General features: G+C 40.0%; 1 protein-coding gene across 16 annotated transcripts in view; it reads left to right on the top strand.

Annotated features, from left to right (window-relative positions):
- Positions 1-12,816, top strand: part of UBR5 (ubiquitin protein ligase E3 component n-recognin 5) — a 123,721-nt gene that overhangs the window by 16,243 nt on the left and 94,662 nt on the right. Inside the window, exon 1 of one of the 16 annotated variants that reach the window (XM_070630707.1) lies at positions 1,086-1,102. The exons of the other annotated variants lie outside the window; for them this stretch is intronic. Coding sequence (XP_070486808.1) covers positions 1,101-1,102 — 2 coding nt within the window. The 5' untranslated portion in view covers positions 1,086-1,100. Of the gene's footprint in view, positions 1-1,085; positions 1,103-12,816 lie in introns of those variants that run through there. 16 annotated transcript variants of the gene reach the window in all.

The following is a 12,816-nucleotide window of genomic DNA, read 5'->3' as shown; positions in this document are numbered from 1 at the left end:
TATGCTTTTTTCTTTCTTTCTTTCCTCCTTTTTCTTTTTTTGTGAGGAAGATTGGCCCTGAGCTAACATTTGTTGCCAGTCTTCCTACTCTTCTTTTGTTTTTTCCTCCCCAAAGCCCCCAAGTACATAGTTGTGTATCCTAGGTGTGGGTTCTTCTAGTTCTTCTTTGCAGGATACTGCCTCAGCATAGCTTGGTGAGCGGTGCTAGGTCTTTGCCCAGGATCCGAACTGGCAAACCCTGGGCCACTGAAGTGGAGCATGCGGAATTAACCACTTGGCCACAGGGCTGGCCCCGGAACTATAATTCTTTGTGTAAAACTAATTGAGGGTGATTCTATATTTTTGAAAATTTATTTTGAGTTTTGATATTGAACAAAGCCCATTAGGATCCAGATGTATGCATTGTTTCTGATTTGAGCTTACAGAATATTTGTTCACAGCCCTGCCCCAAAGAAATGGTGTGTAATGAAAGCCTTTTGGATTTTGGACAGGAATTTCCCATTTCCATTTTACAGTCAGAGTTCACTCAGGGAGAAGACAGCTTGTAAAAATAATTGTGGTAAAATTTAAGCACTTCTTTTCTTTTAGTAAGGTGACCAGAATTTTCATCATAACTTAAATATGAATGAACGTTCTCAGAAAGCCAAAATTCGACTTAAAAGTTTCATTCATTTATTTGTTGTTAGTCAACAGATATTTATTGAGGGCTTGCTTTGGGCCAGATACTTGGGCTGCATTGGGAACAGAAGAGGCAAAAATCCCTGCCCTTGTGGAGCTTACGTTCTAGTGACATGCTTTATGCTTGTTAATAATTGTGAAACATGTCTTTTGGAAAGTGTGGTTTTTAATTTCCGTTACATCTATTTAAAATGTGTTCTTATTAAAAATTGTGATGAGTTAGAAATGATGGCCAAGCCCACTGAATTAACTGGTCTTTATCATATCCTTAAATGGTTGGTTGCGCAGTATCCTTGAAGTGCTGGGCCACTCTTTAAACTGGCCCTTCCTCCGGGTGAGCCCATGAGCGCCGACAAGAGAGGGAGAGGTGGCCTCTCTGAAGACGGGCTCCTTGTGGTCTCTGCATTCCTGGGACCTGATGGATGTTAGTACATGTTTGTTATTACATTAATCTGAATTTCAAAAATGAGTAAAATAATTTATTTTAATAAGTTAGTTATTGCAACTCTATTCTCATTTTTGGAATGGGAATGAATGAAGTGTTTGGGGTTTTTTTTTGCATGTACTATTCCAATAACATTGAAAGATACCACAGTACAACTTCATTTGACTCCCCCGCCCCATATTTTATGTAAGTGGCCCTCCTTAAATGGTGATCCTTGACTGTGTGTGTGTGTATTTTTGGTAAGGTTAGTTTTTTTTTTCTCTCCAATATTCTACTGTAAACTTTTTCAAACATGCAGAAAAATTGAAAGAATGAAAATGATTTATCTGGTTATTCACCTTCTAGATTCAATATTAGCATTTTGTGAAATTTGCAAAATATACATGTATATATAAATGACTGTTAAACCGTTCAGAAGTTGCAGTCACCATAATGCTTTATCTTTTTTTTTTTAAGATTGGCACCTGAGCTAACAACTGTTGCCAGTCTTTTTTCTTTTTCCTGCTTTATCTCCCCAAACCCCGCCCCGTACATAGTTGTACATATTAGTTGCAGGTCCTTCTACCTGTGGCATGTGGGACGCCGCCTCAGCGTGGCCTGACGAGCAGTGCCATGTCCACACCCAGGATCCGAACTGGCGAAACCCTGGGCTGCTGCAGTGGAGTGCACAAACTTAACCACTCGGCCATGGGTCTGGCCCCCGTAATGCTTTATCTTTAAATACATGTCCTTGCATCTCCTAAGAACTTGGACCTTCTGTACAACCACCATACCATTATTACACCTTAGAAAATTAACAAGAATTCCGTAATGCCATCTAATAGCCAGCGTATATTCACTTTTCTCCACTTATCTTCAGAGTGTCTGTAAATAATAGCAGATTTTTCAAACCAGAATTCAATCAGAGTTCACACATTGCATTTGGCTTCATTTGAATTTTGTCACGGAGTCATTTTTGTAAAAATATTTGCTGTTTTTCCAAGGGCCACACTTAGTCATTAAAATATTGAAATTTTTTTATTTGAAAGCACAATTGTGTCATTGTTTTCAATTTCTTTGAGCTTTCAATTCGTCTATGTATACAATTTTCATTTGTCAGTGCTATGTGTGTGCGTGTGTTTCTGTTTTTTTTTGAGGAAGACTGGTCCTAAGCTAACATTCGTGCCCATCTTCCTCTATTTTATGTGGGACGCCTGCCACAGCGTGGCTTGACAAGCGCTGCGTAGGTCCGTACCTAGGATCTGAACTGGTGAACCATGGGCCTCTGAAGCAGAACGTGTGCTTAACTGCTGAGCTACTGGGCCGGCCCCTATGTGTGTGTTTTGATGAATTTTCCAGTACTGCTTTTCCTGGACCTTAGGAAATCTTGCCTCTTTTGTAAGATTTGCCCTTTCACTTTGTGTGTATTTTGCATTGGATTACATTGTCTTGTCAGATAACATCCTATAATCAACAGCACCTTGGCTACAAAAGGTGTGGCAGTGATTGGCCGGTGATTGTGCACTTGTTAAACTTGCAGGGTTGGATGGAGACCATTTTAATAAAAGATCAGGGCTGGTGAAGGCCTTGGCCTTGTCAGCTTTTGTTTCCTTATGCAGGTTTTTGACTGCGGGAGTGAGGAGATGAGAACATTCTATCACTCTGCTTCCTGGTGTGATTGACAGGAGACTTGGCCTGTCAGTGTTGTGTTAGTCACTAGAGTATATAGAAGGATGAGGTTTTGTTGATGTTACATAAAGATTGGCTTTTATTTTGAGCAAAGATTTACTATTCAGATGAATCTAAGGTTAAATAGATTTGTAAATAAGAATTTGAAATAAATGTTTAAGGAAGTTCACAGGTATAGGTAATATAAAGTTTTGTTTTTTAAACTTGGCAAGATATCAAAGGAAGATATCAAAAATGAAGCATAACTGAGGCTTTATTCATATACCAGTGGAACTAGGACCAAAGAAAATGTTGAGGTTTTCTTTGATCATTCTGGTTTTTTGTTGTTGTGTGCACTTACTGGTGTAAAGCATCAGTCATTTATGGTTGTTATTTCTGGGGATTGACAATCCTCAGCTAGGTGGGTCTTATTCTAGGTTCTTATGCGGCTACAGTCAAGTGGTAGGTAGCCAGAGGCATCTAGAAGCCTCAGACAGCAGGGATCTGGAGCAGCTGAGCTTCCTCAGGCATTTCTCCCTCTGGGTGGTCTTTCTGGGTGGTCTCTGCAGCGAGGAGACTTTGAGGTAGCTAGACTTCTTACGAGGCAGCTCAGCGTTTTGAAGGCTTGTGTCCCAAGGAGGAGAGAGCCAGACTGCAGTGGAGTGCCTTTTTATGATAGAGCCTTAAAAATCAGGCAGAGTCAATGCTGCCTCATTCTTTTCTCAAGAAGCAAGGTATAAGGTCCATATTCAAGGGGGGATGATTAGACTCCACCTCTTGATGGGAGGAGTGTCAAAGAACGTATAGATATTTTTCTAAATCACCGTGACCACTAGAAGAGATGATAAACTAATAGTAAAGTATAATTATTCACAAGGAGATTTGGGTACCATGAAAGTTTTAGAAAAGATTGATACCATGTGTTTGAAAATAGAAACAGTCAAGACTTGACATTTACGGCTCTGGACATAATGCATTTTGTGGAACACAAATGCATATTAACGAACACAATAATTTCACACAGAAGTGTTAACATTGACAGTTCAACAGCTTAACATCACAGAAGTCCCCCAAAAAGCATCCAGGTCAGAATAAAAGGAAAGTTAATATAAATGTTTTTCTTTGACATCACTGGTATTACCTGTACAATCAGGTGGTTGGTTGGGTGCATTTATTTAGAAAATGTGAAACATTTGGTATGTTCTGCGACTTAAAGATTGAAATGTGGGCTAGTGATTAGTTCTTTACCGTGACTGCTCAGACTTGCCAGGTGTTAGTTCCCGTGAAACAGAATTTTCTTTGGACAAGAACTACTCAGCTTCATCATCCATTTGATTAGTCAGTTTTAGGACTTAGTGTTTTCTGTTTCCAGAGATACATCTGCCCTGAAATGTCTATATTTTCCTGTTGAGTCTATTTATTTTAATAATCATTTTCATGCTTACTATGTGCCAAGCATTGTACTAGCTACTGGCTGTGTAGTGGCATTCAGAAGAAATCTTACAGCCTATTCCAAGAGGAGACTTCCAGAAATCTTTTGGACAGGGTCATTATTGTTGCAATGTATGTGGAGCTTACCAGTATGATTAATATGAAGACGACATCTATTTGCATGTAAAGTTTGTTAGAAATAGGCCTTATTATTTTATAGCTTTGCCTAAGGTAGTATTTTGATATTATTTGTGATCAATTTTAAAGTGATATTAGTCATGTGTCATTTTTCTTGGTGTTTTGCAGTTTTTATTAAATGGAATATGTGATGAAATTGCAGCATCTTTTGTGTGAATGTGGAAAAGAAAGACCTTGTATTTATTTTGCACATATGGTACCATTTGTTGTTTTGTCTCTTTAAAGAGGCCTTATTGTTGTCATTAGAAAAGGAGGACGTGGGACTGGACAGTTTCTAAGGGCCTTCCCAGGTCTAACCCTCAAAGCTGAGAAGAGAGTGGGGAGAAGTTCTGGCTGGTAAAGATCGTAGGAGGTGTCAGTGAAGTGACAGTTTAAGTTGAATCATACTTTGGGCTTCTGGCAGCCAAGACAAAAAGCAATGGCTAAAAAATTACACTGCTTATGTTATATCGGAGAGAAACTTTCATAATCATGCTCTGAGGTAAATTTTTAGTGAATCTTTTTTACATTTAGAGACATTAAAAAGCTTAATGGACAGCGAGTTTTATGATTGACAGAGAAGTTTTCTTTATGTGACTATATTGAGCACTGGTACAAACTGAAGTTATGAGTCCTTGTTTTTAAGATTTTATTTTTTCCTTTTTCTCCCCAAAGCCCCTCCGGTACATAGTTGTATATTCTTTGTTGTGGGTCCTTCTAGTTGTGGCATGTGGGACGCTGCCTCAGCGTGGTTTGATGAGCAGTGCCATGTCCACGCCCAGGATTCAAACCAATGAAACACTGGGCCGCCTGCAGTGGAGCGCGCGAACTTAACCACTTGGCCACGGGGCCAGCCCCTGAGTCCTTGCTTTGTGGCGGCCCCTCTTTGGGGACTGAGGAGGGTAACTCTCTGGTTTAGAATTATATAATGTTTAGATGCTGATCCTGTAAATCATGAGGTTTGCTCACTTTAAACATTAATTTTACTACTCTTACTCCATTTACTATTATTAATTAATTAACTACTATTAATGGTTTACTGTTGTTACTTCATACTACGTATGAAGCATTTTATTTTCCAGACTTCTCATTTAACACCTGGCAGCACTGTTGCGGAGGAACCTTGAGTTGAAGGAGATTCCACATAGTTCCCAGGCTGTGGAGTGATAGGTCTCTGAGTACAGACCCTTCATTAGGAAGTTGCCTGAACAGGCTCTGCTGCTGAGGCTCTTGGGTACTTCTCTGTGAACCGAAGTTTTAAATATTTGTAGATAAAAACAACATGTCATGGTAAAGGACCATGCTCTAGCCTTTAAAAGCAGTAATTAATTATCTTGTGCCTACATGAATACATTTTTTTATTGCTTTAAAATTTCAATCTCTTTGCAGAGGATGGGATCATCATTGTGTATATTTTCTTCCCTCTTGCCTAGGGTTTGATAGAGGAGAGGGGACCATGTATACAGTGACAGGTAGTCTTGGTGCTCAGTTGAGTGCTGTTGAAAGTAGGACCGTTGTTCATTTCTGAAGCCAGTATGCCAGTACTTATGTGTTAAGCTCTCCTGCACTCCCCATCCTGACATGCTAGAGTGTGAGATGGTGGGCTGGGGGACGCGTTAGAATCATTACCATAGAGACGCTGAATTGTTTTATCCTTTATGTGTTGTTTGGGTAAGCAGTGTGGTGAACAGTTGGTCTCTGGTTTTGGATAATATTCTAGTAGCTTTAGTCAGTCTATGCAGTACCTACAGTGTACTAAATACTAATTACTAAATGTGAAAAAAGTTAAGTCAAGATGCTCACTGGGTAGTTGGGAAAATGAATTAGAAATGTAATAAGTACAATAGCAGTATCAGAGACAGCAGTTCAAAGCAGTAAATATTTAAATGCAAAATTGAATAGAATTAATGAGAAGTTCTAGAGGAGTACAAAAGAGGAAGTGCCCACTGGACTGTAGTATCTTCATTATAGTTTTTGTAGATATTTCGGTAGGATAGAGGCAATTCTAAATGTAACTTGGAGAAGTTGAGATAACCAGGATTTGGTAGATGCTGGCTTCACGTTCATTTTACAGTGAGTGTGAACTGACAAGTACAGTTTCATCCGTGAGCTTCAGTTATGTCTAGTTGGTATTGTTATGTGTTAGTCATGAGGTCTATTTCAGATATCTTTCAGTGCCTGTTTTTTAATGGCGTATGATGGTAGATATTTGGATTCACTCTTCGCTGTCTTCATCCAAAGTGGTACTGCCCATCAGTAATAGCAGTTCTGCATCCCCAAATTCCTTTTCGCCAGTTCCCATTTAGCAGTTCCTTTTCTTTCATTCAGTCAGCAGCAGTAATGACAGTACAGTCATGTACTGCATAACGATGTTTCAGTCACTGCTGGAACGCATAGATGACGGTGGTCCCATAAGATTGGTACCATATAGCTAGGTGTGTAGGAGGCTAAACCATCTAGGCACAATGATGAAATCACCTAACGATGTGTTTCTCAGAGTATATTCCTGTTGTTGTTACGTGACATGACTGTAATAGCAGAAGCAGTTAATATTTTGTGCCAAGCTCTGTACTAAGCACATTATGTGCTACAGTACCCCATTGGTTTAAATGTGTAAGTAAACTTTACCATGATAGAAGTGAATTTATGGTCTAAATTATTTCTTGGATGTGTTGAGGGACTCAACAGCCCTTTCTGAGTATTTGAAATCAAAATTCTTGATTTAGTGTAAAGGTCAGTCTTTTACATCCTGATTGTTGTGGTTAGAATTTTTCTGGCTTGTCTACTTTATAGACTCTGCTCAAGCCAGTAACTCGAGAAACTGGTAAGAGAGTTTAAGGAAGGAGGATCAAGGACCTTCGTAAGCTCAGTGAGCCCTTCCCTTATTTATTTATTTATTTTTAATAGAGATTTTTTGACCCTAGGGTTTTTTTTGTTTTGTTTGATTTTGGATTTTGCTCTGTTACTTGCTCTTTTCCGTTATCCCCGGCTCTTGGCTTTGTTGATGTCCAGTAATCTTCAGACTATTTAAAGGTGTGTAAAGTTGCACATATACACTTTAAACACAAATAGTACCTTTACTTGGCCATCATTTCGTAGATGTGGCCGCGGTCACTGCTCTGAGGTGTGTTGGACAAGTGAGTCTATGTACTTTCTGTATCCAAAAAGGCAGGAGGGAGAATGGAAGTTTTTGGTTTTGTTTCTAACTTAGTTCACAGTTTGGGTAACACTTAAAGGAATTTTGGATCTAGTTTTGATAGTTTCAAAGTTTTTTTTTAAAAGCTTGTCTCTATTCTGTCACCAGTGTGCCATTTTATTACTTTACTTAGATGAAGGCAAATTGAATTTTTGTCTGTATGTCGTTGTTGGCTAGGCATTTAATTTCTGGTTGGGAATAATTTTTCCTCAAAATGTTGAAGGCATTGCACCATCGTCACATTGCTTCTATAGAGTGTTTCTTTTGAGGTGTTCAGTGCTGTTTTGACTCCTGGTTCTTACTACTTGACCTGCTCCAACCCCACCCCTCCCAAGCTTTTAGGGTCTTCCCTCAGTTGCCGGTGCTGAGAAATTTCATGTTGATATAGGTCCTTTTCTTATTCACTGTAGTTTGGGCCTCAAACACTTTATAGATCCCTTTATTCTGGAAGCTCATATTCAGTTCTAGGAAATTTTGTTAGATTATTTCTTTAGTACTTTTTTCTCTTATCCATTTTCTCATTTTTCTTTTTTTGGAACTCCTAGTAGTTGGATGCTTGACACCTCTATTGCTACTCTGATTTATTTACCTTTTCTCCCTGTTTTCCATCGCTTTGACTTTTTGTTTTATATTACATCGAAGATCTTTTTCTCCTGTTGGGCCAGTTTCCCCAGAGAGGAATACTGGCAGGTCGGTGTGGCTGCAAGCATTCTGTGGTGGGGGCTAGTGGACTCTTCATTTCAATACGCAGCTCTCACTGCTTCCAGTGGCCCACACCTGCCTAGCTGGGCATCCCCAGGCTATTATCCTGGTTGGATTTTGTAAGTAGGGAACAGTTCTGTCCGAGTCTGGGAAGGGCAGTCTCCTGTCTGTAGGCTAGGGATCTTAACTGCTTCTTATTCAAAAGTTCAACAGTCTTCCTGTTTGGGGTTACTCCCAGATTTCAGAGGTACATGGTGCCTCCAATTTCTAAGAGTTGGTCTGTTCATTTCTGGCTTTCCTCCTGCAGACTTGAGGTTTCAGTTTTCCCTGCTGTCTGCCCTCCAGCTTCCAAAAGTTTGTTGGCATCTCTTGCTTAAACGCTCTAGCCTTCTCTCTTTCTCTTTGTCCTTAAAACTTTAAAACTCACGTGTCATTTTAGTGGGTTTGCAGTGGATAGTGGAGATAAACTTATGTTTAACTACAAGTTCTAGACAAGAAAGTGATTCCTGTTTGCTCTGAATACGGTAACTAGATGTCTTAGTCTGCTCAGGATGCTGTAACAGAATACCATACTGTGTGGCTTAACCAACAGACGTTTACTTCTCTCAGTTCTGGAGGCTGGGAGTCTGAGATCAGGGTGCCATAGTGGTCGGATTTTGGTGCAGCATTGCTTCTTGGCTTGTGGATGATTGCTTCTCCTTGTATCCTCACACGGCAAGAGCAGAGAGGAAGCCAGCCCTTCCCTGTCTCTTACAAGGGCACCAGTCCCATCACAAGGGTTCCGCCCTCATGACCTCCCAAAGGCCCTACCTCCAAATACCATCACACTGGAGATTAGGGTTTCAACATAGGAATTTTGGGGGGACACAGACATTCAGTCTGTAGCACGCAGGATGATGTTTATGATTTTTATGTGATTCTTTCTTTGGCTTGTACGCTTTTCCCGTAATTTCTGCTCCTCTGTCTGTGGTTCTTGGCCATGGCCCTGTGTGCTCTCAGGAGAGGCTTGAAGCTTGCTCTTGGCTTTAGAGTAACCCTCCCGTTTTCTTCTGAAAATGAGTATCCCAGGATGTGCTGGTTTAATAATTCAAAATGTATTCAAGCCCAACTCAAAATAGAATTTTGGGAGGCTTCCCTTGGTCTTCAGGCGTGGAAAAAGTTCTTCAAAACTTATTGTAATCAGGGCCTATGTTTTTTTTTATTGCCTTTTTTTGACATGTTTTCTTTTTTATTTTCTTCTACGTCTAGTGAGGGGCGGGAAGAAAGGTTTTTTACTTTGCTTTCCCGTTTATTAAGGTTCTCCTCAGAGCATTCGTGTTCTTCCGTGCAGCCTTCGTTTTGTGTGATTTCACGTCCACACCACGTAGCCAAGTGGAAGGCTTGCTGATCTGTGTCCCTTGTATCTGCTGTTCTGAGAGCTGCATCTGTCATTGGTCTTTCCTTTTTACTGTTTTGTCATATTGGCTGCCTTTAAATAGTCTATTTTGATATTTAGCCTTATTTGAGGGGAGATTTTGATTTCAAAAAGAGTAATTCTTTGATCATAGAAAGGTGGTATATAGTGTGTCTTTTTTATTCATGCACTTATATTTTGACTAGTAGACTTTCTCTAGCACTGTCCATTTCAGATGACTTGTAAGAAAAGTTACATAATTCCAAATCCTAGAATTATCTTCTTGGCTTCCTGAAGTGTTTTGGAGAACTGTAACTTTTTTAGTCGTCTAAGAGCCGAACTTTTTTTGTTTAATAGATAAATCATTGTAAATGTTTCCACTAGAATATTCCCCCTTTTCTGAGATGATGGATCCCAACCCCCTTCAAGGGCCCTTTTCAAAATCCTGACTCCCCTGTAGCCCTGGCCCTCACTGACTCTTCTAACCCCAAATGAATTCTGCCTTCTCGTAGTAATTTTTGTTTATAGCACTCATCTTGGCACCTGGTTTACTGTTTTATTTTTTTGTCTTTCTATGTATATATTTTGTTTTTAAAAGTAGATCGTAAATTACTTAAGATGCATGGATTGAATCAGTGGTTTTCAACTTTCCTTTTTCCTCAGGCTTCCTCAGGGGGAGCTCATGCTGTCTTCTGTAGCTGTGGCTTAGATTAGGGGTGCTGTCCCCCAGTATGTAGCAACCCCCCTCAGGTGCTTCTCTTGTCTCCCCCCTCCCCAGTGTACTTTATAGTACAGTTTATTTCCTGTAATACTTAACACCAGGCCTTTATACTCTGGGCGTTGAGGAGGTATTTGTTGATTGAATTGGACCCTAGGCAGGTGTGGAGTGATGGCAAGAATGGAGGCCTGGAGAGGTTTTGTCTCGCACTCTCTCTCCCACCCCTTAATTGAGTATGTGCGGGTAAATCGCTTAACCGGTGTAGTCTTCTGTTTTCTCAGTTGGCAAACAAGGGGACTGTTATATCAAGGACACAATATTAGATGAAAAAAATCTGTATGTGTTTGTTTTCCTGAGATCAAAAAAAAAGTTAAGAACTACTGGATTAAGTACAATTCTGTACTGGTGCCAGTTTCTAAGAAAGCTTTCACAGTCCATGGTTAATGAGACAAATTTTTTATTTCAGATTGTCTTTCTTCTTTTTAAATACATCTTTCTTTTTATGAAATATTGTTAACAGTAGTTGGTTGTTTTTTCTGAAACTTGGCAAAATGAAAAGTTGACAGCCTTGTGATTGTCCTTATAATTCGAAGGAAATTTTATTTATCTGTTAAATCCAGAAGTCAGAGGTAACACTGTGCTTTATGCTTTAAGAAAAAAGTCTCTGACACCCCAGTTTGGGGAACAGGTTTCTACATCTTTATTTGTTAGATCAAGCTTGTTAGCATTCCTTTTCAAAGTTTCTGTCTTTACTAATATTTTTCTGCTTGAACTGTTTCCAGTAGAAGTATGTTAAATTTCTCATTGGAGTTGACAGTTTCTCAAATGGTCAGTTTTTGCTAGGTATATTTTTGAGGTTCAAATTCATGCATGTTGAATGTTCTTCTTGGTGAATTGTTCCTTTTGTTGTTTGTATAGTGTCTCTCTTTATCCCAATTAATGCTTTCTTTTCCTTCACTGTGATAATCTTTGACTTTTAATGTGTGAGGTGAACCAGTAAGTAAATTTATTTCTACTGTCTGAATTTCATATATTCTGATCTTTTATTTGCTGCTTTTTTTCCCTCTGTTAGGGTTCTAGCTTTCTGCGTTCCCTTCCTCCCCCACCGCCTTTTGATTTGGAAGCCATAGATTGTATTTCTATTCTTTTAGTGGTTACTGTAAAAATTTTCAGCTATGTTTTCTAACAAAACTGTGAGCCCAGCTCCAGCTTCCAGGATGCACCTGACCCTGGTGCCCAGCCTCTCACTGGGGAGCACTTGGAGCTCCTTTGGCCTCTGTGGAGATTGTTTCTCTTACATTTGATCTTGGCTTTGTGTTTTGGGTTTCTCTTTTTCTCAGTTGTTTTTCGTAGTTGTATGTTCAGAGTAGGAGAGTTTTTCCCAAAGTGAACTCACTGCACCGTCTCTACTCACCCAGTCTTCCACCCCTGTCTGCACACCTGCACATTATATACAGCGAAGACTTGTTAATTGATAAGTATCTTACACGTTTTTTTCCCCTCTGTTTGTTTTAGTTTTACCTACTTTACTGTTTTTAGCTTTAGATGGAAAAGAGAGAAAGTGAAGAGAACAGGACCCCTCAGACCTGTGGAATGACCTCTTTGTTGACTGTCTACATCAGGCTTGGTGGGGTGCTCAGTGTTCAGAGAAGGAAGGAGGTGTAGAGAATTTAGTCTAGTTCAGAGCAACTGTAGGGTCCTAGTGTGAAGTGATGATATTTATTAATAGTATTCTTGTTGTAGGCTCTGTTTTTGTTAGGTTTGTTAACTGTTTTGCTTTGTAAACACTAAAGCATTATATGATACCCGTTGTTTTTGTGGGGCACAGAAGGGCTATGCTGTGGGCTGTAGCTATGATGATGGAGACTGAGTTTTGCAGGCATTCCTGTTCTGACCTGGTGATGGCTAGGACAGGTCTGCGATGGTGGAGAGTGTGAAGAGCGCCAGGCTGGAGATGAGGAAATGTTTCATGTAACTCACTCCCTATCCCACTGTCTCTCCCTCTCCATAGTCAAAGTTAGTTATGAAGAGAGGAGGTAGCTGATTAAACAATAAACTTATTAGTGCCTGGTGCCTCAAGATTAAGAACATGGTATCTCTGGGGCGGCCCCATGGCAGAGTGGTTAAGTTCACGTGCTCTGCTTCGGTGGCCCAGGGTTTCGGTGGTTCGGATCACAGGTGTGGACATGGCACCGCTCATCAGGCCATGCTGAGGTGGCATCCCACATGCCACAACTAGAAGGACCTACAACTATGCGCTCAGGGGCTTTGGGGAGAAGCAGAAGAAAAAAAGAAAGATTGGCAACAGATGTTAGCTCAGGTGCCAGTCTTTAAAAAAAAAAAAACAAAGAACATGGTATCTCTGACTAGTAAGTCAGGCATTAAAGAAAAAGGCATGGAGAAGAAAGCCAGCAGTTTGGGGGTGATAA

Source organism: Equus przewalskii, chromosome 8 (assembly GCF_037783145.1).
Source record: "Equus przewalskii isolate Varuska chromosome 8, EquPr2, whole genome shotgun sequence".
In the NCBI taxonomy this organism is placed as follows: Eukaryota; Metazoa; Chordata; class Mammalia; order Perissodactyla; family Equidae; genus Equus; species Equus przewalskii.
This window is presented reverse-complemented; position numbering and strand designations above follow the sequence as displayed.